The sequence below is a fragment of the Chlorocebus sabaeus genome, chromosome 6 (genome assembly GCF_047675955.1).
Source record: "Chlorocebus sabaeus isolate Y175 chromosome 6, mChlSab1.0.hap1, whole genome shotgun sequence".
NCBI lineage: Eukaryota > Metazoa > Chordata > Mammalia > Primates > Cercopithecidae > Chlorocebus > Chlorocebus sabaeus.
In genome coordinates this window covers 4,253,726-4,281,483 of record NC_132909.1, presented here as the reverse complement: position 1 = coordinate 4,281,483, position 27,758 = coordinate 4,253,726, and the positions used below count along the sequence as shown (strand labels likewise).

The 27,758-nt window shown below is 46.4% G+C and overlaps 2 protein-coding genes across 14 annotated transcripts in view; one reads left to right on the top strand and one right to left on the bottom strand.

The window, feature by feature from the left end:
* CACNG6 (calcium voltage-gated channel auxiliary subunit gamma 6) overlaps positions 1 to 9,862 on the top strand; it is a 57,466-nt gene extending 47,604 nt beyond the window's left edge. For 2 of the 11 annotated variants that reach the window (XM_073015990.1, XM_073015986.1), the window contains exons 12-15: positions 2,928 to 3,018; positions 3,299 to 3,429; positions 4,627 to 4,677; positions 4,842 to 9,859. The gene's annotated coding sequence lies outside the window, so the exon portion shown is untranslated. Of the gene's footprint in view, positions 1 to 2,927; positions 3,019 to 3,189; positions 3,430 to 4,485; positions 4,678 to 4,841 lie in introns of all 11 variants that reach the window. The other 9 variants (XM_073015994.1, XM_073015993.1, XM_073015992.1 and 6 more) reach the window with 9 other exon arrangements.
* VSTM1 (V-set and transmembrane domain containing 1) lies at positions 9 to 27,758 on the bottom strand. Of its 3 annotated transcripts, XM_037992022.2 has the most exons (11): positions 27,329 to 27,758; positions 22,295 to 22,330; positions 21,901 to 22,185; positions 13,730 to 13,768; positions 12,201 to 12,239; positions 10,333 to 10,371; positions 3,279 to 3,371; positions 3,171 to 3,198; positions 2,925 to 2,962; positions 2,787 to 2,824; positions 9 to 2,102 (listed from the first exon to the last, which is right to left on the bottom strand). In XM_037992022.2, the coding sequence occupies exons 1-11, from the start codon at positions 27,360 to 27,362 to the stop codon at positions 1,983 to 1,985; spliced, it is 789 nt and encodes a 262-aa protein (XP_037847950.2). In that variant the 5' UTR covers positions 27,363 to 27,758; the 3' UTR covers positions 9 to 1,982. The 3 variants fall into 3 exon arrangements, with proteins under 3 accessions (XP_037847950.2, XP_072872086.1, XP_037847951.2); XM_073015985.1 differs by lacking the exon at positions 10,333 to 10,371; XM_037992023.2 differs by lacking the exon at positions 12,201 to 12,239.

Sequence of the window (27,758 nt, the reverse complement as noted above, 5' to 3'; positions counted from 1 at the left end):
AGAAATAACTATGTGTTGTCTGGAAGCTGCCTGGTCTTTGGTACGTTGATAGCAGCCTGGATGGACTAAGACGCTCCCTCCTCCCTCTCATGCCCTGGACCCTCATCAGGGCCAGAAGTGGTTGGGGTGATGGCCCAAGCAGACTTTTAAAAGCACTGGCCTCGCACAAGGGTTGGAACACTACAGCCCACAGCTTGTTTTTGAAAACAAAATGTTTTGTTTTTAAAATAACTTTCTGGGCTGGGCACAGTGGCTCCCGCCTGTAATTCCAGCTCTTTGGGAGGCTGAGGTGGGTGGATCACTTGCAGTCAGGAGCTTGAGACCAGCCTGGCCAACATGGTGAAACCCCATCACTACTAAAAATACGAAAAAATTAGCTGGGCGTGGTGGCAGACGCCTGTAATCCCAGCTACTCGGAAGGCTGAGACAGGAGAATCATTTGAACCTGCCGGGGGAGGTTGCAGCGAGCTGAGATCACGCCACCGCACTCTGGCGCCTGGGCGACAGAGCAAGACTCCATCTAAAAAAAAAAAAAAAAAAAAAAACTTTCTATAGATACATAATATTTATGCATATTTATGACATACATGTAACAGTTTGATACATGCACAGAATGTATAATACTCAAATCAGGGTATTTAGGATATTCTGCTACCTCAAACATTTATCTTTTTTTTTCCTTTTGAGACAGAGTCTCTGTTGCACAGGTTGGAGTGCAGTGGTGTGATTTTGGCTCACTGCAACCTCCACCTCCTGGGTTCAAGTGATTCTTCTGCCTCAGTCTCCCAAGTAGCTGGGATTACAGGCATGCGCCACCACACCCAATTAATTTTTGTATTTTTAGTAGAGACGGGGTTTCACCATGTTGGCCAGGTTGGTCTTAAACTCCTGACCTCAGGTGATCCACCCGTCTTGGCCTCCCAAAGTGTTGAGATTACAGGAGTGAGCCACTGCACCCGGCTCATTTATCATTTGTGTTGGGAAAGTTTCAAATCATCTCTTCTAGCTATTTTGAAATATACAATGTACTGTTGTTAACTATGGTCACCCTTCTGTGCTGTTGAACACTTGAACTTGTTCCTTCTGTTTCACTGTGTTTGTGCCCATTAACTAACCCACCCCTTCTAGCCTGTGATAACTCTCTCTCTTTACCTTCATAAGAGCCAGTTTTTTAGCTCCCACATGAATGAGAACATGAGGTTGTAAATAAAGTTTTATTCGAACACCACCACATCTACTTGTTTACATATCAAAGATGGCTGCTTTCATGGTACTACAGCAGAATGGGGTAGTCTCAGCAGAGATCCTACAGCCCAGAAAGCTGGAAATGTTACTCTCTAGTCCTTTTGTTTTCTGCTCTCTGGTCTAGGAGTTTGCAGGTCTGGGGGTGTTTGTTTTTTGAGATGAATCTCACTCTGTTGCCCAGGTTGGAGTGCAATGGTGTCATCTCAGCTCACTGTAACCTCTGCCTCCTGGGTTCAAGCAATTCTCTTGCCTCAGCCTCCCAAGTAGCTGGGATTACGGGCGCCCACCACCATGTCCCGCTAATTTTATATTTTTAGTAGAGATGGGATTTCACCATGTTGGTCAGGCTGGTCATGAACTCTGACCTCAGATGATCCACCCGCCTCGGCCTCCCAAAGTGCCGGGATGACAGGCCTGAGCCTGGCCGTTTTCTTTTTCGCTTGTTGTGCTTCCAGGAGATGCTCCATGATTCTTACATTCTTTGCTGGATAGCTGATCAATAATTATTTATTATTTCCTTGAATTGTTCTAGGAGGAAATGCGGGGTAGAAAGAGGATGGTGGGGTTCTTGGGCATGAATAATCCATAAATAAGTCAGATTTCTTTTTAAGATGAGAAACTTAATTTTATTGATACGGATGAGGAGCAAGGGACACAGAGTCATCCGCATCTCCACGTTTCTGATAACCTTGGCCAGCACGATCCCCCCTCCTTTAGTGGCCCGGGCTGTCTTCTTGCTACACATTCACTGCCGCATATTCATGAGATCCTGGGGGCTCCTGGGTGGTGTCAGAAACTGCCTCAGACAGGGCATTGATGTTTAGCTCAGCATACGTCACTCCTTGGGGGTCTGCCGTCTTTGGAGAAAATAGATGAATATTAGAACTGAGTGGTCAATATGGCAGCCACTAGCCACACGTGGCTATTGACATTTAAATTAATTACAATTAAATTAAATTCAAAATCCAGGTCCTTGGTCACACCACATACATGTCTTTTTCTTTTCTGTTTTTATAGCTCTTTATGTGTGTGACATCAATGGATCTGCGTAAGACTTTTATTTTTTTATTTTTATTTATTTATCTATTTTGAGACAGAATCTCGCTCTGTTGCCCAGGCTGGAGTGCAGTGCCGTGATCTCGGCTCACTGTAACCTCCGCCTCCCGGGTTCAAGTCATTTTCCTGGCTCGGAATCCCAAGTAGCTGGGATTACGGGCGCCCGCCACCACGCCCAGCTAATTGTTTGTATCTTTAGTAGAGATGAGGTTTCACTGTGTTAGCCAGGGTGGTCTCAATCTCCTGACCTTGTGATCTGCCTGCCTCGGCCTCCCAAAATGCTGGGATTACAGGCGTGAGCCACCGCACCCGGCCCTGTGCATATGCCTTTTAAATCGAGATTTTGGTTCCCCTTTGGGGAGTTGTCTAAGACCACACGGGTGATAAATAGTAGACGTTTCTGTATGGGCTTAACCAGGAGGCAGACACAACCAGCCCGTTGTGGTGAGGGAGCTCTTGTGGGACTCCTAAGCGGGAGGACTCACCGAGACAGATACCCTTTCCATCCTGGATAAATCTGCCTCTGAGTGAGAGAGAAAAAAAAAAAAATCAGTTTTCAGCTGTAGGAGTCAGAACTTAGTCTTTCTATCTGGTGATTCCCTTACATTTTCCCTGTCCCTTACCAGCAGCCTCCTGCTCCGAAAGTTTGGAATGGCTGATTCTGAGAGAGAGAGAGAGACACGTGAAAGGATGGGATATGAAGATTTCGGGGAGAGGGTGAGGGCAATGGAGGGGAGAGGAGGGGAGTGGAGGGAGGTCACAGAATGGGCTGGGGTCGGGGCTCAGAGTACCAATCCCAAATGTGCCAATGGGTTCCCTGGAGAATGACATGGGAATTAAGGGGAGCATGAGCTATGCCAAGCATCTACCTTTTGGTGGATTCTTCAGGCGAAGAACCTACAAAAAATGCAGGAGGAATTTACCTACCGAGAAAATCCTTCACTCCCCCTCTCTCCCTTTGCGTTCTCTGAGCTCACCGTGCTGGCTGCATCTGTAGATGATGAAGACTGAGAGGAAGAGAAGAAGGATGGAGATGCAGCTGAAGATGGCAACAAAGATGGTTCTGGTGTCTGGAGGGGGAAGAGCAGGTCAGGAAATCAGCCTGGCTCCTGAAATCCACCGATAGGGGTAAGTAGAAAAGCTAAGAGGAGCCAGACAGACGGCCTGGCTTCCAAGCCTGGATCTCCCACCTCGGAGCTGAAACTTCCTATTGCTTTGGGGAATTTCCTTAATCTTCTCTAAGCTTCTGTTTCCCCATCGGTAAAGTGAGGACAGCAGCAGTACCTATTTTGTTGGCTGGTGGGTCAGTACCTATAGAGAGGGCTGGAACACTGCTTGGCACATAGGAAATTCCCAGGGAATGTTTGGTGCATAGCAATGAAATTGATCATTTATTGTGAGCCAGTGCTTTACATACGTGTGTGTATATATGTGTGTGTGTGCGTGTGTATATATATATATATATATTTTTTTTTTTTTTTTTTGAGACGGAGCCTTGCTCTGTCACCCAGGCTGGAGTGTGATCTTGGCTCACTGCAACCTCCACCTCTCTGGTTCAAACAATTCTCCCTACTCAGCCTCCTGAGTAGCTGGGATTACAGGTGTGCACTATCATGCCCAGCTAATTTTTGTATATTTAGTGGAGACGGGGTTTCACTACATTGGCCAGGTTGATTTCAAACTCCTGACTTCAAGTGATCCTCCCGCCGTGGCCTCCCAAAGTGCTGGGATTACAGGTGTGAGCCACCACGTCTGTCTGTGTAATCACTGTCTGAAATGCACTGATAGGGGTGAGCAGAAATGCTAAGAGGAGCCAGACAGCCTGGCTTCCAAGCCTGGATCCTCCCGCCTTGGAGCTGGACATTTCAACCAATAGACTTTGAGTAAAGCAGATGACCCACTGTCATATGGGTGGGCCTCATCCAATCAGTTGAAGGCTTTAAGAGAAAAGACTGAGGTACCCCAAGGTGGAAGGAATTGGGCCTCCAGACTCAAGCTGCAATATCAAGTCTCCCTTGGATCTCCTACCTGCCCTGCAGATTTCAGACTTACCAGCCCCTGACAATCACATGAACCAATCCATTAAAATAAATCTCTCTCTATCTATATACACACACACACACGTGTATGTGGGTTTTTTTGTTTGTTTGTTTTTTGAGACAAAGTTTCACTCTTGTCATCCAGGCTGGAGTGCAATAGCTGCAATCTTGGCTCGCTGCAAGCTCCGCCTCCTGGGTTCAAGCAATTCTCCTGCCTCAGCCTCCTGAGTAGCTGAGATTACAGGTGCCCACCACCACGCCCGACTGATTTTTGTATTTTTCGTAGAGACGGGGTTTCGCCATGTTGACCAGGCTGGTGTTGAACTCCTGACCTCAGGTAATCCACCCACGTCGGCCTCCCAAAGTGCTAGGATTACAGGTGTGAACCACCACACCCAGCTTATATATATATGTTCTATTGGTTCTGTTTTTTCTGGAAAACTCTGGCTAACACAGACATGATCTCAGCTCTTAACCTCAAACACATTTTTTTCTTTAAAGAGACAGAGTCTCACTCTGTTGCCCAGGCTGGAGTGCAGTGGTGCAATCATACTCGAATTCCTGGCCTCAAGCGGTCCTCCTCACTCGGCCTCCAGGGTAGCTGGGAGTACAGATCACCACGCCCAGCCAACTTCAAACGCACTCCAATGAGCTCGTTGACGCCAGGTAACGAACAGCAGTGATGTGGGCATGGAAGGCGTTTAGAGTGGGGAAGGGTGGGGCTCTCTGAAGGAGACATGATTCTCCGAGATACCAGAACGACAGGGATCTGTAGATGATAGATCTACATCTATCTATTTTATCTACTATATCTAGTTATCTATCATCTAGCTAGCTAGCTAATCATCTGTATCTATCTACCTACTTACCTATTATCCATTTATCTATCTAACCTATCATATCTAGTTATCTATTGTATCTAATTATCTACCTACTTAACTATCATCTGTCTATCTAATCTATCATATCTAGCTACCTACCTATCATCTAGTATCTATCTTATCTATCATGTCTAGTTATCTATGTATCTACCTACTTACCTATCATCTGTCTATCATATCTAATTATCTATTTATCCCCCCTTCCTGAAATAAGGCTCTTTCTGAGCTGCTCATCAGGGAGCAGCAAAAGGAGTGGAGAGTTTGAAACAAGACATACTTGAGTTCTAGTACTAGGTCTCCCATCTCCCATCTTTGTAAATGTTCCCTTCCCTTTCTGGAATACATTATTTTTTGGTTAAATATAAGGAGGGGGCAGAGAGCCAATAATACCTAACTTGAAGAGTTAGGTAATGATGAAAAATCCTGGCTTTAAAGCACTCAGTCTAGAAACTGACTCATTGTGTAGGATAATGGGATTGTAGGTATAATGATGATTTTTTTTCACCCAATATTCCACCCACACCCATCTCTCTCTGTAACAGATTCTGTCAGTGTTCCTCAACCCATGTTCCCCAGATCCCTTTCCCATTTTTATGCATTCTAGATTGTGGCTTCTTTCCCTTTCCAAAGTGAACATTTGCATCTCTTCTTTGGGGGACTGCCTGGGAGAGCTCCAAATGCCTTGGAATTTACATGCCCAGAACAAACTACCACTGACTGCTGTGAAGACCCCAGCTCCTTAGTCTCCGGTCTTTGACCTTCCCTGTCTCCACTGCTTTTTCTGCAGGATTGAGCCAAAGATACCATCTTGGGGACACGGATATCCCACTCTTGTTTAATCTCTTTTCCTCCCGGCCCTTCTTTCCCACTCCCTAAAATGTCATTTTCACGCCGGGCACGGTAGCTCACACCTGTAATCTCAGCACTGGGAGGCCGAGGTGGGCGGATCACCTGAGATCGGGAGTTCGAGACCAGCCTGACCAACACGGAGAAACCCCATCTCTACTAAAAATACAAAATTAGCCAGGCGTGGTGGTGCACACCTGTAATCCCAGCTACTCGGGAGTCTGAGGCAGGAGAATCGCTTGAACCCGGGAGGCGAAGGTTGCAGTGAGCCAAGACCATGCCACTGCACTCCAGCCTGGGCAACAAGAGCGAAATTCTGTCTCAAAAATAAATAAATAATAAAATAAAATATCACTTTTACACTAATGCTTTCTAAGGGCCTGCTTCTGGTGGAGCTGAATCAGAGAATCCCTCAAAAGCAACAATTCTTTTTTTTTTTTTGAGACAGAGTCTCACTCTGTCACCCTGGCTGGAGTGCAGTGGCTCAATCTTGGCTTTGCAATCTCTGCCTCCAGGGTTCAAGCAATTCTCCTGCCTCAGTCTCCCAAGGAGCTGGGATTAGAGGTGCCCGCCACCATGCCCTGCTAATTTTTTATATTTCTAGTAGAGATGAGGTTTCACCATGTTGGCCGGGCTGGTCTCAAACTCCTGAGCTCAGGTGATCGCCCACCTTGGCCTCCCAAAGTGCTGGGATTATAGGCATGAGCCACCGTGCCTGGCCATAAGCAACAATTCTATCAGTGCATTTCCAAGGACTGATGAAAACCGGGCAGGAACGGCTGCTCCTGGACTCTTCCGTTTCCCCACATGGAAACAGAAACAGCAGCCTTGCCTCATCCTTTCTGTTCTCCCCTTTTCCAGCCTACAGTATCTTTCACGCAGCAATTCACTAGAAATGAGAAGTACGTTATTGCAAAATTCTCATCTTCCCATGACCCCCATAATCAGCTGGACTGGGTTCACCCTGAGATGTCCACATATCCTGGCCAAATTTCACATCAGTATTTACAAATTGCCAGAATAAATTGTAAGTTGCTATGCTACTAGAATCAGACTGAGCAACAAGATACAGCCTGACACGGGGCACAAATGGAGCCACAGGCACCAGAAAGGAAGTCGAGTCTTGTGTGATAAAATTCATCTTCATTCTCTACAGAGCAATTGAATATAGGGTCCTTTTCTGGTGTGTTTAAGGCATATAAATACAGGCTGGGGACATTATACCTGTGCTTAAAGATATTTTACTGTTATTTTATTTATTGAGACAGGGTCTCGCTCTGTCACTCAGGCTGGAGTGCTGTGGCACAATCACAGTTCACTGAAGCCTCAACCTCGTGGGCTCAAACGATCTTCCTGCCTAAGCCTCCCAAGTAGCTGGGACTAAAGGCGCACACCACCATGCCTGGCTAATTTTTGTATTTTTTATAGAGATGGGATCTCACTGGGTTGCCCTGGCTGGTCTTGAACCCCTGGGCTCAAGTGATCCTCCTGCCTCATCTTCCTGAAGTCCTGGGATTACAGACGTGAGCCACTGCACCTGGCAAAGATATTTCATTCTGTTTAGAATTGTGGTGATACAAATTTGAACTCAAAAAATAAATTTTAAGAAATTATATAATACCCACTGGGATGGCTATAATTTAAAAAAAGAAAAGTAAGTGTTGACAAGGATGTGGAGATATTGGAACCCACATAGATTACTGGAAGGAATATAACATGATACAGCCATAATGGAAAATGATTTGGCAGTTCCTCAAAAAGTTGAACATAATAGTCACCATATGTCCTAGCAAATCCACTTCTAGGTACATACCCAAGATAATTTACAGCAGGGAGGCAAACAGATACTCCCACCACAGTGTTCAAGCACCATTACTCACTTTAGCCAAGAGGTACAGACAACACAAATGTCCATCAAAAGAAGAATGGGGCCAGGCGCAGTAGCTCAAGTCTGTAATCCCAGCACTTTGGGAAGCCGAGGCAAGTGGATCACTTGAGGTCAGGAGTTTGAGACCAGCCTGACCAACATGGTGAAACCCCTTCTCTACTAAAAATACAAAAATGAGTTGGGCATGGTGGCGGGCACCTGTAGTTCCAACTACTCAGGAGGATGAGGCAGAAGAATCACTTGAACCCGGGAGGCGGAGGTTGCAGTGAGCTGAGATCATGCCACTGCACTCCAGCCTGGGCAACAGAGCAAGACTCCATCTCAAAGAAAAAAAAAAAAAGAATGGATAAGCAAAATGTGGTCTGTCCATACAGTATGATGCTTTTCACCATGACAAGAAATGAAACATTGATACATGCTATAGTACGGATAAACTTTGAAAACATCATGCTAAAGTGAAAGGAGCTAGTCACAAAGGACCACATATGAATCCACTTACACAAAATGTCCAGAATAGACGAAATCATAGACACAAAGAAGTATATGAATGGTTGGCAGGGCCTGGTGGGAGAGTGGGAAATGAGGAGTGACTGCTTAATGGGTACAAGATTTTCTTTCAGGGTGATGAGAATGGTCTGGAATTATGTAGTGGTGATGGTTATACTACCTTGTGAATATACAAAATGCCAGTGAATTGTACACTTTACAAGGGTGAATTTTTGGAATGCGAATTATATATCAATAAAAAAAGAAAATAAATGACACAAGAACTCAAAATAGAAAAGTTTCTCTTCCTCCTCCCCCTCACACCTCACTAGATCTCCCACCTCCTTTCTGATACTTCTGTGTTCCTCTCTCCCATTAGATTTCATATCTTTCTTAGAAAATGTTCCTGATGTGAATTGTGTTCACAGTGCTAGGGTAGCAGTCATTTCCCAAGCCTACTATCATGGAATAAAAACGTTTCAAATAGTTATCTTGCAAGAACACTTTGGAGGATACCTTTTCAAAAACCGATTATACCAGCACAGACTGCTAGCAACAACTTTCAGCAAATTTGGCTCTTCGGAGTAGGTTGCAGGAAGATTGTGACTTGCTGAAAGGAAGGATGATTAAGCATCTAGATGCCAATTTATATTCTGAATTTGGCCCTTAAAGTCTGGATGAGCTTCTGTTTCAGCTGAATGCTGCCAAAAGCTCTAATTTTTTTTTTTTTTTTTTTTTTTTTTGAGACAGAGTCTTACTCGGCTCGCTGCAACCTCTACCTCCCAGGTTCAAGCAATTCTCCTGCTTCAGTCACTTGAGTAGCTAGGAATACAGGCGCCCACCACAATGCCTGGCAAATTTTTGTATTTTTAGTAGAGACAGGGTTTCACCATGTTGGCCAGGCTGGTCTCGAACTCCTGACCTCAGGTGATCTGCCCACCTCGGCCTCCCAAAGTGCTGGGATTACAGGCGTGAGCCACCTCGCCTGGGGACCTCTAATTTTTATGAGAACCTCTGAGGATAGAATCTTAGTCAATTGTTAATGAATAAGCAACATTAGGGGAAAAAATTCAATATTCACCTATTGTGGAGAATTTTAGAGTTATAACAAACTCTTGATTATACATATTCCTGAAGTACCTACTCTGCGTAGGTCTTAGTCCTACTCCCGAAATGGGTCACCCAAAAATTCACCCCCATTATTCCCCAAATCCCACCCTAGTTTTTCATCACGTCATATGGCAAACGACGCACTCTGTGCTGTTTTACACGCCAACTTCTTCAGAAACCGGAAGCACTTTAGAGATTATCTCCCCTCATGCCCCACCCCCGAAAACACAGCAGTTGCCCCAATAACATTGAGAAAATGGGCATTAAAGTTCTTCTTGTAGGCTGGGTGCGGTGGCTCACACCTGTAACCCCAACATTTTGAGAGGCCAAGGCAGGGGAATTGCTTGAGGTCGGGAGTTTCATACCAGCCTGGCCAACATGGTGAAACTCCATCTCTACTAAAAAAAAAAAAAAAAAAAAAAAAAGAGCTGGGGTTAGTGGTAGGTGCCTGTAATCCCAGTTATTCAGGAGGAATATCTCTACTAAAAGTACAAAAATTAGCCGGGCATGGTGGCGTGTGCCTGTACTCCCAGCTATTCGGGAGGCTGAGGCAGGAGAATCGCTTGAACCCAGGAGGCGAAGGTTGCAGTGAGCTGAGACTGCACCACTGCACTCCAGCCTGGGTGACAGAGCAAGTCTCCATCTAAATAAATAAATAAATAAATAAATAAATAAATAAATAAATAAAATAAAGTTCTCCTGTGCACTTTAAGCAAAAGTGATCCTGCGTCTTATGAAGCAGATCTAATGGGAAAAAACATCTCCTTTCTAATTATCTTACCTGTTTTCACTGAGGGAGCTTCAAGTTCATCGTGTTTATCTAGAAAATAGGAGGGAAGAAAAGGAATTATGCTAATCATATAGGAACCTTGGGGGCAGGAGTCCTCTTGTCCTACTTATAGACTTCCTGTCTTCTTTGGGAAGCAGAAAAGAGAATGGCTTCTCCATTCCCTAGATGCTTCCTGGGTCCTCAGAGCATGGACAGAGCCTCAGATTACTCTTCCTAATACTCATGGAGTTTGCTAGTATTTATGAATGACACTGCTAACGCCCCCTCCAGTATGATTCCTTGCCAGTTGTCTTTATCTTAACAAAGAACACCATTCACCCAAATTCTTTCTTTTTTTTTTTCTTTTTTTTTTGGAATCTTGCACTGTCACCCAGGCAGAGTGCAGTGGCATGATCTCAGCCCACTGCAACCTCCGCCTCCTGGGTTTAAGAGATTCTCCTGCCTCAGCCTTCCAAGTAGCTGGGATTATAGGCACCTGCCACCACACCCTGCTAATTTTTGTATTTTTAGTAGAGACGGAGTTTCACCATGTTGGCCAGGCTGGTCTCGAACTCCTGACCTCAGGTGATCTGCCCACCTCGGCCTCCCAAAGTGCTGGGATTACAGGCGTGAGCCACCTCGCCTGGGGACCTCTAATTTTTTTTTTTTTTTTTTTTTTTTTTTTTTGAGACGGAGTCTTGCTCTGTAGCCCGGGCTGTACTGCAGTGGCCGGATCTCAGCTCACTGCAAGCTCCGCCTCCCGGGTTTACGCCATTCTCCTGCCTCAGCCTCCGGAGTAGCTGGGACTACAGGCGCCCGCCACCTCGCCCGGCTAGGTTTTTTTTGTATTTTTAGTAGAGACGGGGTTTCACCGTGTTAGCCAGGATGGTCTCGATCTCCTGACCTCGTGATCCGCCCGTCTCGGCCTCCCAAAGTGCTGGGATTACAGGCTTGAGCCACCGCGCCCGGTCTAGGGGACCTCTAATTTTTACGAGAACCTCTGAGGATAGAATCTTAGTCAATTGTTAATGAATAAGCAACATTAGGGGAAAAAATTCAATATTCACCTATTGTGGAGAATTTTAGAGTTATAACAAACTCTTGATTATACATATTCCTGAAGTACCTACTCTGCGTAGGTCTTAGTCCTACTCCCCAAATGGGTCACCCAAAAATTCACCCCCATTATTCCCTAAATCCCACCCTAGTTTTTCATCACGTCATATGGCAAACGACACACTCTGTGCTGTTTTACACGCCAACTTCTTCAGAAACCGGAAGCACTTTAGAGATTATCTCCCCTCATGCCCCACCCCCGAAAACACAGCAGTTTCCCCAATAACATTGAGAAAAAGGGCATTATAGTTCTTCTTGTAGGCTGGGTGTGGTGGCTCACACCTGTAACCCCAACATTTTGAGAGGCCAAGGCAGGGGAATTGCTTGAGGTCGGGAGTTTCATACCAGCCTGGCCAACATGGTGAAGCTCCATCTCTACTTAAAAAAAAAAAAAAAAAAAAAAAAAGAGCTGGGTTTAGTGGTAGGTGCCTGTAATCCCAGTTATTCAGGAGGAATATCTCTACTAAAAATACAAAAATTAGCCGGGCATGGTGGCGTGTGCCTGTACTCCCAGCTATTCGGGAGGCTGAGGCAGGAGAATCGCTTGAACCCAGGAGGCGAAGGTTGCAGTGAGCTGAGACTGCACCACTGCACTCCAGCCTGGGTGACAGAGCAAGTCTCCATCTAAATAAATAAATAAATAAATAAATAAATAAATAAATGAAATAAAAATAAAGTTCTCCTGTGCACTTTAAGCAAAAGTGATCCTGCGTCTTATGAAGCAGATCTAATTGGAAAAAACATCTCCTTTCTAATTATCTTACCTGTTTTCACTGAGGGAGCTTCAAGTTCATCGTGTTTATCTAGAAAATAGGAGGGAAGAAAAGGAATTATGCTAATCATATAGGAACCTTGGGGGCAGGAGTCCTCTTGTCCTACTTATAGACTTCCTGTCTTCTTTGGGAAGCAGAAAAGAGAATGGCTTCTCCATTCCCTAGATGCTTCCTGGGTCCTCAGAGCATGGACAGAGCCTCAGATTACTCTTCCTAATACTCATGGAGTTTGCTAGTATTTATGAATGACACTGCTAACGCCCCCTCCAGTATGATTCCTTGCCAGTTGTCTTTATCTTAACAAAGAACACCATTCACCCAAATTCTTTCTTTCTTTTTTTTTTTCTTTTTTTTTTGGAATCTTGCACTGTCACCCAGGCAGAGTGCAGTGGCATGATCTCAGCCCACTGCAACCTCCGCCTCCTGGGTTTAAGAGATTCTCCTGCCTCAGCCTTCCAAGTAGCTGGGATTATAGGCACCTGCCACCACACCCTGCTAATTTTTGTATTTTTAGTAGAGATGGAGTTTCACCATGTTGGCCAGGCTGGTCTCGAACTCCTGACCTCAGGTGATCTGCCCACCTCGGCCTCCCAAAGTGCTGGGATTACAGGCGTGAGCCACCTCGCCTGGGGACCTCTAATTTTTATGAGAACCTCTGAGGATAGAATCTTAGTCAATTGTTAATGAATAAGCAACATTAGGGGAAAAAATTCAATATTCACCTATTGTGGAGAATTTTAGAGTTATAACAAACTCTTGATTATACATATTCCTGAAGTACCTACTCTGCGTAGGTCTTAGTCCTACTCCCCAAATGGGTCACCCAAAAATTCACCCCCATTATTCCCCAAATCCCACCCTAGTTTTTCATCACGTCATATGGCAAACGACGCACTCTGTGCTGTTTTACACGCCAACTTCTTCAGAAACCGGAAGCACTTTAGAGATTATCTCCCCTCATGCCCCACCCCCGAAAACACAGCAGTTTCCCCAATAACATTGAGAAAAAGGGCATTAAAGTTCTTCTTGTAGGCTGGGTGCGGTGGCTCACACCTGTAACCCCAACATTTTGAGAGGCCAAGGCAGGGGAATTGCTTGAGGTCGGGAGTTTCATACCAGCCTGGCCAACATGGTGAAACTCCATCTCTACTAAAAAAAAAAAAAAAAAAAAAAAAAGAGCTGGGTTTAGTGGTAGGTGTCTGTAATCCCAGTTATTCAGGAGGAATATCTCTACTAAAAATAGAAAAATTAGCCGGGCATGGTGGCGTGTGCCTGTACTCCCAGCTATTCGGGAGGCTGAGGCAGGAGAATCGCTTGAACCCAGGAGGCGAAGGTTGCAGTGAGCTGAGACTGCACCACTGCACTCCAGCCTGGGTGACAGAGCAAGTCTCCATCTCAATCAATCAATCAATCAATCAATAATAAAAATAAAGTTCTCCTGTGCACTTTAAGCAAAAGTGATCCTGCGTCTTATGAAGCAGATCTAATTGGAAAAAACATCTCCTTTCTAATTATCTTACCTGTTTTCACTGAGGGAGCTTCAAGTTCATCGTGTTTATCTAGAAAATAGGAGGGAAGAAAAGGAATTATGCTAATCATATAGGAACCTTGGAGGCAGGAGTCCTCTTGTCCTACTTATAGACTTCCTGTCTTCTTTGGGAAGCAGAAAAGAGAATGGCTTCTCCATTCCCTAGATGCTTCCTGGGTCCTCAGAGCATGGACAGAGCCTCAGATTACTCTTCCTAATACTCATGGAGTTTGCTAGTATTTATGAATGACACTGCTAATGCCCCCTCCAGTATGATTCCTTGCCAGTTGTCTTTATCTTAACAAAGAACACCATTCACCCAAATTCTTTCTTTCTTTCTTTTTTCTCTTTTTTTTTGGAATCTTGCACTGTCACCCAGGCGGAGTACAGTGGCATGATCTCAGCCCACTGCAACCTCCGCCTCCTGGGTTTAGGAGACTCTCCTGCCTCAGCCTTCCAAGTAGCTGGGATTATAGGCACCTGCCACCACACCCTGCTAACTTTTGTATTTTTAGTAGAGACAGAGTTTCACCATGTTGGCCAGGCTGGTCTCGAACTCCTGACCTCAGGTGATCTGCCCACCTCGGCCTCCCAAAGTGCTGGGATTACAGGCGTGAGCCACTGCACTCGGCCTATATTTCTATCTCCCCAGTGGCACCATTTTGTCTAAGTTAAAATATCACCTACTCAGTCAGGTGCGGTGGCTCAGGCCTATAATCCCAGCACTTTGGGAGGCCGAGAAAGGCAGATCACGAGGTCAAGAGATTGAGATCATCCTGGATAACATGGTGAAACCCTGTCTGTACTAAAAATACAAATATTAGCCGAGCGTGGTGGCAGGCGCCTGTAGTCCCAGCAACTTGGGAGGCTGAGGCAGGAGAATGGCGTGAACCTGGGAGGCCGAGCTTGCAGTGAGCTGAGATTGCACCACTGCACTCCAGCCTGGGTGACAGAGGGAGACTCCGTCTCAAAAAACATAAATAAATAAAAATAAATAAAGTATCACCTACTCACCAGTCCCTGGCAACCACCAGTAGACTCTCTGCTTCTGTGAGTTTGGCTTTTTCAGGCCACACATGTGAGTGAGATCATGCAGAATTTGTCTTTCTGAGTCTGGCTTATTTTGTTTAACATAATGTATGGGGAGATGTTGATGAAAGGTATAAATTTCCAGTTTTTTTTTTTTTTTTTTGAGACGGAGTCTGGCTGTGTCGCCCAGGCTGGAGTGCAGTGGTGCAATCTCGGCTCACTGCAAGCTCCGCCTCCCGGGTTCACGCCATTCTCCTGCCTCAGCCTCCTGAGTAGCTGGGACTATAGGCGCCCGCCACCGCACCCGGGTAATTTTTTGTATTTTTGGTAGAGACAGGGTTTCACTGTGTTATCCAGGATGGTCTCGATCTCCTGACCTCCTGATCCACCTGCCTCAGCCTCCCAAAGTGCTGGGATTACAGGCGTGAGCCACCACGCCCAGCCCTAAATTTCCACTTCTAAGATGAAGAAGTTCAGGTGCACAGCATGGTGGCAATGGATGTGCTAATTAATCTGACTGTGATCATCGTTACATAATGTACAGATGGATCAAATCATCAGATTGTATATCTTGAATATATACAATCTTCATTTGTCAATTTGATATTTTTAAATTTAAAAAGTCATATTGCCTGAAATGCACCAACTCTTACCACATCTAATCCCTTATTTTCCAAAAGCAGCCAGAGGCCGGGCATGATGGCATATGCCTGTAATCTCAGCTGCTTGGGAGGCTGAGGTGGGAGGATTACCTGGGCCTGGGAGGTCAAGGCTGCAGTGAGCTGTGATCGCACCACTGCACTCCAGCCTGGGCAACAGAGTGAGACCCTGTCTCGAAAAAAAAAAAAAAAGCAGCCAGTGACCCTTCAAGCATATAAATAAAATCATGCCATTCTCCAGTTCATCAGTGGGTTCCTGTTTTTTCAAAGCAGACTCTAGGACCAGTTCAAACACCCACAAGACCCTAGATGCTCTAGGCCCTGCCTTCTGTCCACACCTTTTATTCTGCTGTTCTTTTCTCTGTCCTCCTTTCTGTGTCTCAATCATTCCAGGAACACTCACACTTCTGGGACTTTGCTTTTGCTGCTCTCTGTCCCTGAAGAGCTCTTCTCCAGATATCGATGTGGTTGGGTCATTCTCATATTTCATGCCTGTGACAGATAGACCTTAAGGGGGCACTCGGGAGACTCAGGAGCCCTGCTTTCTGGTGTTCATGCCTTTGTCTAATCCCCTCACCTTGAGTGTGGAGACCTGTGACTTTCTTCTCACCAACAGATATGGCAAAGGTGATGGGATGTTATGCTCTTGATTATGCTACATTACATAAAACTCTGTTTGCTAGGGCATTTGCTCTCTCTCTCTCTCCTCTCTCTCTCAATCTCTCTTCTTGCAAGTGCTTCAGAATCAGTCTAACATTAATCCTACAGCTGCAAAGAACCAGATATTGCTAGCAACCACAGGAGTGGAGAAATGGACCCTTCCCCAATCAAGCCTCCAGATGAGAACCCAGCCCTGGTTGACACCTTGATTGCATCCTTATGAGAACCAAAGCAGAGGACTCAGCTAAGCTGTGCCTGGACTCCTGACCCACATCAACTGTGAGATAATAAATAGGTGTTTCAGGCTGCTAAATTAGTGGTAATTTGTTATGCAGCCATATATCACTAATACAATGCCCCTCACAGTTATTCTCCATCTATAATGTGTTTTTTAATTACTCTGATATCTTTCTGTTCTTTCTTTCTTTCTTCCAAAGAAGAATGTGAGCTCCTGTTGGCCAGAGACCTGGTCTGTCTCAGTTCCTACAATATGCTCAGGATCTACCAAAGTATCTGAATTTGTAGACTAAATAGGCAGCTATTTTTGTGCCAGGTATTTTGCATTATTTTTTTTTGTAATAGAAGCATTTATATGCCCATTTTGTAATAAGTAAAAAGTAGTATAATCAGGCCGGGCGCGGTGGCTCAAGCCTGTAATCCCAGCACTTTGGGAGGCCGAGACGGGCGGATCACGAGGTCAGGAGATCAAGACCATCCTGGCTAACACGGTGAAACCCCGTCTCTACTAAAAATACAAAAAACTAGCCGGGCGAGGTGGCGGGCGCCTGTAGTCCCAGCTACTCCGGAGGCTGAGGCAGGAGAATGGCGTAAACCCGGGAGGCGGAGCTTGCAGTGAGCTGAGATCCGGCCACTGCAGTCCAACCCGGGCTACAGAGCAAGACTCCATCTCAAAAAAAAAAAAAAAAAAAAAAAAAAAAAAAAAAAAAAGTAGTATAATCAAGTGATTTGCAAAGCAGCAAACAGATTATATATGGAAGGCTGACCTGGAAAATCAACCACTTTAAACTGATACTATAGCCTGTCTTGTGATGTAATGGTATAGCTGTGATAGAGGTGAAGAAATCAGGAAATAGTAGATGATCTGCCAGGGAACATAATTGGGAAATGGCAAATAATCGCCAGGCTTTTAGGGCTAAAGTGTGGGTACGAAAATTCTTAAGACTACAAGAAAAAGTTATTGGGAATACAATTTGAAATCAACATCAAAGTGATGAGCACCTTGTTGGAGCATCACTGATCAAGAGCCTCAGAAAGAGGGTAAATCAGAGGTGAAACATTAAGTACTCAGTTACTCATCATGCCCCAAACCCAGGCTAAGTCATTGGTGTGGACCCTTGGCTACTTCTGCACTATACTGATGACTATAAGGTCTCTCCAGGGATTTCCCATGATATGGCCAGATTGACCTACTGGAAGCAACTGTAGTCAGTTGAGAGGTATTGTTGAGTGACTAATAAATGAATAGATGGATGGATGGATGGATGGATGGATATATGGATAGGTGGGTGGGGGGTGAATGAATGGGTGAAAGGGTGGATGGGTGGATGAGTGGGTGGAAGGATGGACAAATGAGTGGCTGGGTAAATAGATGGGTACGTGGGTAGATAGATGGATGAAGGGGTGAGTGGACGAATGAATGGAAGGGTTGGTGGTTAGATGGATTAATGGATAGATGAATGGATGGATGGGTGGGAGGATGAATGGATGGACAAAGGGGTGAATGAATGGATGGATGGAAGGGTGGGTGGAAAGTTAGATGGGTGGGTATGTGAATGGATGAAGGTGTGGGTGGATGGAAGGATGGAAGGATGGATGGGTGGATGGAAGGATAGATGGATGGAAGGATATATGGATGGATGGAAGGATGGATGGATGGATGGATGGGTGAGTTGATAGATGGATAAGTGAGTAGATGGATGGGTGAATGAGTGGGTGGGAGGGTGGATGGGTTGGTAGGTGGGTAGATGGGTGGGTGGGTTGATAGATGGGTAGGTGGATGGATAGACAGATTGGTGGGTAGATAAATGGGTAGATGAAAGTGATGTAAAATTATTCTTTATCCCTCTTCCTTGGGATCTCAAGTCACTTATGTTACAATCCTCCCATGTGCATCCTCTCACTGTGGTCCTCATCATTTTTAAATTTCAGTTACCTGCACCATGCCTGCCATATTTTCCCACACAATGGGATCTCTTAGCCCCATCCTCCATTATTTGCCATTCCTACATCCCTCATAGAGCACTGGACACTCTTTCTGGCTTTTCTTCTGTGGCATAAAGAAATATAAATTTTTCATTTATGTCTGAACAGCAACTGTGAAGCTCATTGTCTTTGTGACATCGGGGAGGTCACCTAGTCTCTATAAGCAAAATTAGTAACACAACCACCCTCATAGGAAGTGAAGACTGAATGAGTTAGTGGAAGCAAGTTACCTGTCGTGGAGACAGGAACATAGAAAATGCTGGATACATGTCAAATGCCAGTGTTATCACTCTATGCTCACCTGTCACCCAGATCTCCAACTTGTTGCTGGGGAAGGAGGCCAAGTGTGATGAGTCACTCAGGTAATACACACAGCTGTAGTTTCCACTGCCATTACTTGTCACATTCCAGAGCATTCACATCTGTCTGTTTTTTTCTTACTTGTCACATTCACATCTGTCTGTTTTTTTCTTACTTGCCTGACTTGTAATGGTTCTGGGATCCCCATTTTCAGCAGAGCAATTACAATACATTCAGTTCCATTGTATGGAGTGAGACATCAAAGTGTCCTGAGACCTGGAGTCATCCCAGGGTCATCCCTGGGTCTACACTGACTGAGAGCAAAGGTTCTGGGAGTGACCCTAAAGAGAACAAGGCAATGGAGGTAAAGAGAAGGGCTTTTCCATTTTCTTTCCTCTTTCTTTCCTCTTTCTTTTCTTTCTTTTTCTTTCTTTCTTTCTTTCTTTTCTTTCTCTTTCTCTCTTTCTTTCTCTTTTTCTTTCTTTCTTTCTTTCTTTTTCTTTCTTTCTCTTTCTCTCTCTCTCTCTTCTTTCTTTCTTTCTTTCTTTTTTTTGACAGAGTCTCGCTCTGTCGCCCAGGCTGGACTGCAGTGGTGCGATCTCGGCTCACTGCAAGCTCCGCCTCCCGGGTTCACGCCATTCTCCTGCCTCAGCCTCCCAAGTAGATGGGACTACAGGCGCCCGCCACCTCGCCCAGCTAATTTTTTACATATTTTTAATAGAGGCGGGGTTTCACCATGTTAGCCAGGATGGTCTCGATCTCCTGACCTTGTGATCTGCCCGCCTCGGCCTCCCAAAGTGCTGGGATTACAAGTGTGAGCCACCGTGTCAGGCCCGCTTTTCCATTTTCTACTGCACTTGGGGACTATCTCATCCATCTCTCTGTATTCATTTTCTGCATTTGATGCTTTGACATCTTGGGGCCTTGCTGCCCTTGGTGGGACCACCCCTCCCAGGGTTAGTTAATTTCTAGAGCCAGTAAACCACTTGTCCTCAATATGTCCCTCAAATGCAAGCCAATAGATCCAGAGCCCTCACTCCCAACCACCTTCATTATGAGGCTCTCACACTCAAGGTGAAAGTTGTCCTCTCCTAATTACCCCAGGTCCAAGAACTAGACAACCAGGGACAGTCTCTATACCCCAAAGCCAATTCTTTTTTCTTTTTTTTTTTTTTTTTTTGAGACAGGTTCTCATTCTATCACCCAGGCTTGAATGTAGTAGCACGATCTTGGCTCACCGCAGCCTCTGCCTCCCGGGTTCAAGCAATTCTCGTGCCTCAGTCTCCCAAGTAGCTGAAAGCACAAGTGCACACCACCACACCCAGGTAATTATTGTATTTTTGTAGAGATGGAGTTTCACCATATTACCCAGGCTGATGTCAAACTCCTGACCTCGGGTGATCCGCCCTCCTCGGCTTCCCAAAGTGCTAGGATTACAGGCATGAACCACCACACCTGGCCAACTCTAATCTTGTTCTCCCCACAAAATACAGTCAAAGCTCTGGCCCACAGTTCTTCCTCCTTCCTCTGCCCGATTGACCCTGGTGCTTCCCCCATACCCCCACCCCCATAGTATAGCCTTCCCCCTCCTCTTGGGAACTGTAACAGACCTTCTTTTCCATGGCAATCATCGCTTGGTTTGTCAGTCTTACCGTACCCTAATTTTCTATTAACTGACCATATTCTACACCACTCTCCCACATCCACATCATTGGGACCCTCTCAGAATCCCTGTCCCTGATGAGAATCTTGCCCCACGTTCGGGTTCCCATTTCCACACTGAAGGTATTCCATCTATCCTTTTTTTTTTTTTTTTTGAGACGGAGTCTTGCTCTTTCATCCAGGCTGGAGTGCAGTGGCACAATCTCGGCTCATTACAACCTCTGCCTACTGGGTTCAAGTGATTCTCCTCCTGCTTCAGCCTCCCTAGTAGCTGGGATTACAGGTGCCCGCCACCACACCCAGCTAATTTTTGTATTTTTAGTAGAGTTGAGGTTTCACCATTTTGGCCAGACTGGTCTCAAACTCCTGACCTCAAGTGATCCACCCACCTCTGCCTCCCAAAGTGCTCCGATTACAGGCGTGAGCCACCGCACCGTGCCCGGCCTGCATCTATCTTTTTGTCTCCTGGGTTCCTTCTTCCCCAGCCACGTCCCACAACAGTAAAAGAAATACGTGCATCAGGCAGGCTTTGGTGACTCACGCCTGTAATCCCAGCACTTTGGGAGGCCAAGGAAGGAGGATCACCTGAACTCAGGAGTTCAAGACCAGCCTGGGCAACATAGATCCTGTCTCAACAAATAATTTAAAAATTAGCCAGGCGTGGTGGTGCTTGCCTGTACTCCCAGCTACTTGGGAGGCTGATGTGGGAAAATTGCTTGAGCCTGGGAGGTCGAGGCTGCAGTGAATTGTGTTCATGCCACTGCACTCCTGCCTGGGCGACAGAGCAAGATTCTGTCCAAAAAAAAAAAAAAAAAAAGCAGCCAAGCGCGGTGGCTTACTCCCGTAATCCCAGCACTTTGGGAGGCTGATGTGGGCAGATCACTTGAGGTCAGCAGTTCGAGATCAGCCTGACCAACATGGTAAAACCCTGTCTCTACTAAAATACAAAAATTAGCCCGGTGTGGTGGTCCACCCCTGTAGTTTCAGCTACTCGGGAGGCTGAGGCAGGTGAATTACATGAACCCAGGAGGTGGAGATTGCAATGAGCTGAGATCATGCCACTGCACTCCAGCCTAGGCGACAGAGCAAGACTGCCTCTCAAAAAAAAAAAAAAAAAAAAAAAAAAAAAACCCCGGGCACGGTGGTTCACGTTTGTAATCCCAGCCCTTTGGGAGGCCAAGGCAGATGGATCACCTGAGATCAGGAGTTTGAGATCAACCTCACCAGTATGGTACAACCACGTCTTTATTAAAAACACAAAAATTAGGCCAGGCGTGGTGGCTCACACCTGTAATCCCAGCACTTTGGGAGGCTGAGGCAGGCGGATCACGAGGTCAGGAGATGGAGACCATCCTGGCTAACACGGTGAAACCCCATCTCTACTAAAAACACAAAAAATAGCCGGGCGTGGTGGCAGGAGCCTGTAGTCCCAGCACTCGGGAGGCTGGGGAGGAAGAATTGCTTGAACCCAGGAGGCAGAGGTTGCAGTGAGCCGAGATTGTGCCACTGCACTCCAGCCTGGGTGGCAGAACAAGACTCTGTCTTGAAAAAAAAAAAAAAGAAAAAAAAAGCAAAGCAAAACCGAAGAAATGTGTGCATCAAGGAGCACATCTGAGGCTACCCTTCTCACCTGTGATCACCAGCTGCAAGCGTTCACTGCTTTCTGACCACTCATGGGAGGCTGTTGTCTTGTAGGCACAAAAGTAGCTCCCAGCATCCTTAAGCTTCAGGTCCGTGAAGTGGAATTCAGCTTCGTTTTCTGTCGAGAACTGTTCCTGCTTGTACCCAGAGTCGTTCTCCTTGAGCAGAATGAATGTCACATTCTTGGAAGGAGCCTGACACTTCAGGGTCACGTTGCTCCGGGCCTCAACCACCGAGCTAGGCCAGGCGTGGAGGGAGGGTTTGGGCAGTTTCTCTGGAAAGAATTCAGAGTTCATTTGAGTCTAGAATTCAGACAATTAAAGGAAAAGGTCATGAAGTGTGGGATGCAGGAATAAATAAAGTTTAAGTGGGAGAAAACTCACCATTCTTTTTCTCATCTTCGTAGCCCAGACACAGTCCTGGAAGAGAAATCTCAATGAGAGAAAAATTATGTGCTTGTCTTTGAGTACAAATCCAGCAGAGAACAATGACTAGCTCATTATAGGTCTAATATATATATATGTATTATGTATATATGTATTATACATAATATATTAACTCTATGTACATGTACATATATAAATATATCTATTAAATGTATGTATGTATTACATGTATGTATATATTTTTGGCAGATGTCTCCCCAGACTTACCTCTTACTTTTGTTCTATTGTTTGTCATTCAGAAGCTATGTGTATATAGAAAATTCCAGCAACTTTTTTTTTTCTTTCTTTTTGAGATGTAGTCTTACTCTGTTGCCCAGGCTGGAGTGCAATGGCACGATCTCAGTTCACTGCAACCTCCGCCTCCCAGGTTTAAGTGATTCTCCTGCCTTAGCCTCCCGAGTAGCTGGGACTACAGGCGCCCGCCACCATGCCTGGCTAATTTTTGTATTTTTAGTAGAGACAAGAGTCTCACCATATTGGCCAGGCTGATCTTGAGCTCCTGGCCTCAGGTGATCCGCCTGCCTCGGCCTCCCAAAGTTCTGGGATTACAGGTACGAGCTACCGCACCTGGCCTGATGTATTGAATTGCTTTCACGAGTAATCATTCTTTCACCATCTAGAAATTGTTCAACATTCACCTATGCTTTTTTCTTGTATTTTCTGTGATTGCAGTATTTTGTTTGCTTTGTTTCGTTTTGAGACAGAGTCTCGCTGTGTCACCCAGGCTGGAGTGCGGTGGTGCAATCTCAGCTCACTGCAACCTCCTACACCCCCTGGGTTCAAGTGATTCTCATACCTCAGTCTCCAGAGTAGCTGGGACTACAGGTGTGCACCACGATGCCCAACTAATTGTTGTTGTTGAGATGGGGTTTCGCCATATTGCCCAGGCTGGTCTCAAACTCCTGACCTCAAGTGATCCATCTGCCTCAGCCTCCCAAAGTGCTGAGATTACAGGCATGAGCCACCGTGCCCGACCTGATTGCAGTTTTTACCCTTGCCACTTAAATAATGCAAACATTATTTTCCCGTGGAAAGGGGAGGGTTTTCTTGCTCAATTCCAATAGAGAGAATCTGCTCCCCCTTCCCATGTCTTCTGGTTCCAAGTACTCCCCTCACTTTAGCTTTGGTTTCCACTTACCTCATCCCCTCCTTCTTCTATGTTCTGTTCTCTATATTCCCTGTGGAGAAGGGAGCGTCATAAACTTGCGTGGAAAATGGGACATCAGTCATGGGGCTTGTTTCAGGGTGAAGTTAGGTAGAATTTCTCTAGAGCCACGAGTGTCTCAGGACGTTGGTTCCTTGTTGACGCAGGTACCGAGGCAGAACGTGACACCACACCAAGCTTCACCGCAAAGGAATGAGGTGGAGGCCTCACGATGGACCGAGGCTGCGTTGGCAGCGAGATTGGCTGGGATTGGCAGGTAGGAAACAGCCTCTGGATGGCAGGGCATCCCAGGACTCAGGCTCTCTCTTGAGACCCTCCCCAAATCCCGCTTTTAGACTCATGTCATCTCATCTCTGCTATCCATCCATCGTCTGTTCAAACAGTGATTCCTATATTCTTTTTCTTTTTAAGATAGGATCTCACTCTGTGGCCCAGGCTGGAGTGCTGGAGTGCAGTCACAGCTCGCTGCAGCCTCGACCTCCTGGGCTCAAGTGATCTGCCTGTCTCAGCCTCCCAAATAACTGGGACTACAGGCATGTGCCACCAGTCCCAGCTAATTTTTAATTTTTTTTTTTGTAGAGATGAGGACTCACCGTGTTGCCCAGGCTGGTCTGGAACACCTGAGCTCAAGCGATTCTCCCACCTCGGCCTTCCAACATGCTGGGATTACAGGCATGAGCTACCTGCAACCAGCCCAATTCCCATATTCTTTTTCTTTTTTTGACATGGAATCTCCCTCTGTCACCCATGCTGGAGTGCTGTGGTGTTCTCTCAGCTCACTGTAACCTCTGCCTCTCAGGTTCCAGCGAATTTCCTGCCTCAGCCTCCCGAGTAGCTGGGATTACAGGCACCTGCCACCATGCCCAGCTGATTTTTTGTATTTTTAGTAGAGATGGGGTTTCGCCACGTGGCCAGGCTGATCTCAAACTCCTGACCTCGAGAGATCTTCCCACCTGGGCCTCCCAAAGTCCTGAGATTACAGGTGTGAGCCACCACACCCAGCTGATTTGCGTTTCTTGAAAAGAGAAGCTCACGTTGTAACTCCCAGGACCTCTGAATGTGACCTTATTTGGAAATACCATTATCTGATCTTTGCAGATGTAATTAGTTAAGCTAAGATGAGGTCATACTGGAGTAGGCGGGGCATCTAGTCCAATATAACTTATGAGAAGAGAAAAAGAAAGAGAGACACACAGAAAGAAGGTGGCCATGCAAAGACAGAGGCAGAGAGGCCAGGCTGCAATCACAGTGCTTTGGGAGGCCGAGATAGGAGAATTGCTTGAGCTCACGACTTGGAGACTAGCCTTGGCAATATAGAAAGACCCCATCTCTGCAAAAAAAAAAAAAAAAAAAAAAAAAAAAAAAAAATTATTTTAATTAGCCCAATGTGGTGGTGTGCACCTGTAGTTGTAGCTGCTCAGAAGGCTAATGGGGAGGATTGCTTGAGCCCAGTAGCTGAAGACTAGCCTGGGCAATATAGCAAGACCCTATCTCTAAAAAAGAAATTATTTTACTTAGCCCAAGATGGTGGTGCACTCTTGTAGTTCTAGCTACTCAGAAGGCTAGTGGGGAGGATTGCTCGAGTCCAGGAATTGGAGACTAGCCTGGGCAATCTCGCAAGACCCCATCTCTAAAACAGAAATTACTTTAATTAGTCCAACATGGTGGTGTGCACCTGTAGTTCTAGTGGCTCAGAAGGCTGTGGGGAGGATTGCTTGAGCTCAGGAGGTTGAGGCTGCAGTGAGCTATGGTGGTACCACTGCACTCCGGCCTGGGTGACTGAGTGAGACCCTGTCTTTAAAAAAAAAAAAAAAAAGCCAGCAATTTGAGTGATGCATCTACAAGTTAAAGAATGCCAAGCGGGCAGGCACGGTGGCTCAAGCCTGTAATCTCAACACTTTGAGAGGCTGGGGGGAGGGGGTGGATCACCTGAGGTCAGGAGTTTGAGACCAGCCTGGCCAACAGGGTGAAACCCCGTCTCTACTAAAAATACAAAAATTAGCCAGGCATGGTGGCCCATGCCTGTAATCCAGGCTACTCGGGAGGCTAAGGCAGGAGAATTGCTTGAACCTGGGAGGTGGAGGTTGAAGTGAGCCGAGATCATGCCACTGCACTCTAGCCTGGGTGACAGACAGAGACTCTGCCTCAAAAAAAAAAAAAAAAAAAGAATTCCAAGAATTGTCAGCCACCACTAGAAGAGGGGCATAAAACAGATTCTCCCTCATAGCCCTCAGAAGGAATCAACATTGCCAACACTTTGGTTTCAGACTTCTCATCTCCCCAACTGCAAGAGAGTGCATTTTAGTTGCTTTAAGCCATCAGGCTTGTAGTACTTTGGTATGGCAGCCACTGGGGGATGAGGTCAGCCTCCTGGTTGCCCAGCTTACTGTGCTCAGCAGCTGGGGGGTTGGGTATGAGCCCGATGGTCATCTCTAAGGCACAAATAGCCGGGTGCAGTGGCTCACGCCTGTAATCCCAACACTTTAGGAGGTTGAAGTGGGTGGATCACCTGAGGTCAGGAGTTTGAGACCAGGCTGGCCAACATGGTGAAACCCTGTCTCTACTAAAAATACAAAAAATTAGCCAGGCGTGGTGGTGCGCACCTGTAATCCCAGCTTCTCAGGAGGCTGAGCTGGGAGAATCGCTTGAACCCAGGAGGTGGAGGTTGCAGTGAGCCGAGATCACACCATTGCACTCCAGCCTGGGAGACAAAGCAAGACTGTCTTAAAAAAAAAAAAAAAAAAGGCAAAAAAAAAAAACGGCTCATCTAAGGTGCAAATGTGTGTGCAAGAGGGGCATTACCCCACAGGGAAGGGCTGCACCCAGAAAAGGGGGAAGGAACTGAGGCAAATGAGGCGCATTGATGTCCACCACACCCCCCATGCACCAGGGAGGAACTGGGGCCTTAGGGAGGTGCAGCTCTGCTGGGTCAGGCCTAGAGCTCCTAGGTAGTGAAGCCCACACTGTAACCCAGGTCTTCCTTTTCACAGTCTGAGCTCTGTCTGAATACATCAGGTTCAATTTGAGGATGGTTAAAATCAGCCTAAGAATCGGACAGGTCAGAAAATTGTTCTCTTGGGGCCAGGTGTGGTGGCTTATGCCTGTAATCCCAGCACTTTGGGAGGCTGAAGCGGGCGGATCACCTGAGTTCAGGGGCTTGAGAGCAGCATGACCAACATGGTGAAACCCTGTCTCTACTTAAAATAGAAAAGTTAGCCGGGTGTGGTGGCATGTACCTGTAGTCCCAGCTACTCAGGAGGCTGAGGCAGGAGAATCGCTTGAACCCGGGAGGTGGAGGTTGCAGTGAGCTGAGATCACACCATTGCACTCCAGCCTGGGCCATAGAGTGAGACTCTGTCTCATAAATAAATAAATACAGAGAGAGAGAGAGAGAGAGAGAGGGAAGGAGGGAAAGAAGGAAAGAAGGAAGGAAAGGAAATTGTCTTTTTGCCCACAGCCTTGCACCCTGTAGATCCTTAAGCCCAGCCCTCCTCTATTCCGACGGAGGATGCATGGCAATACTGCGGTATTTAGCGAGTGCAGACTTGGAGACCCCACCGGAGTTCTGCATTTCCCAGGGGAGTAAGCAGAGGCCTCCCCGTGTCTCTGCAGCGCGGCCTCCTCGTCACTTGCAAGTGGGCGGCCGAACTCATGCAGGGGACGCCCCCAGCCCAGACCCACCCACCGCAGGTGTGCAACGCGTGGAAGTCGTTACTTCCACACACCGCGTTTCCACCCGGACTTCCACTCCCCCATGAGTTTTTCGCACCAGCCCAAGCCCATTCGTCCCAGTCCTGCAGACTCACCGAGGCAAAGCAGGGAGAGGAATTCTGTGGTCATAGCGTCCCTTGGGCCAGAACCAAGGCCCCGCCTTCGGTTTTAACCACTTCAAAGGCGGAGCGGGACTGGGGCGGCCAGCTCTCTGGCTGCCCGGTTCCTCCCCAGGATGTGCAGATGGAGGAGGTTTTACCCTGACGCTCTGGTTCTCTGCCCCACTCTTGCAGTTTCCTTCTCAAACGGACTCGGGAAACAAGAAGCCGTCGATGACAACTTCTTCCTCATGAATCCTGTGTGTGGCCCCACCCGCCTGAGCTCTGTCCTACCTTCTCTGAAGTTCTGCCAAGACTTCTGCAAATGTAATGTTTTATTTTAAAGCATTAATACCTATGGCTTCCTGTGTACCCACTAGCCAGCTCCCCACAAGGTTAATCTCTTTCTCTCTCTCTCTTTTTTTTT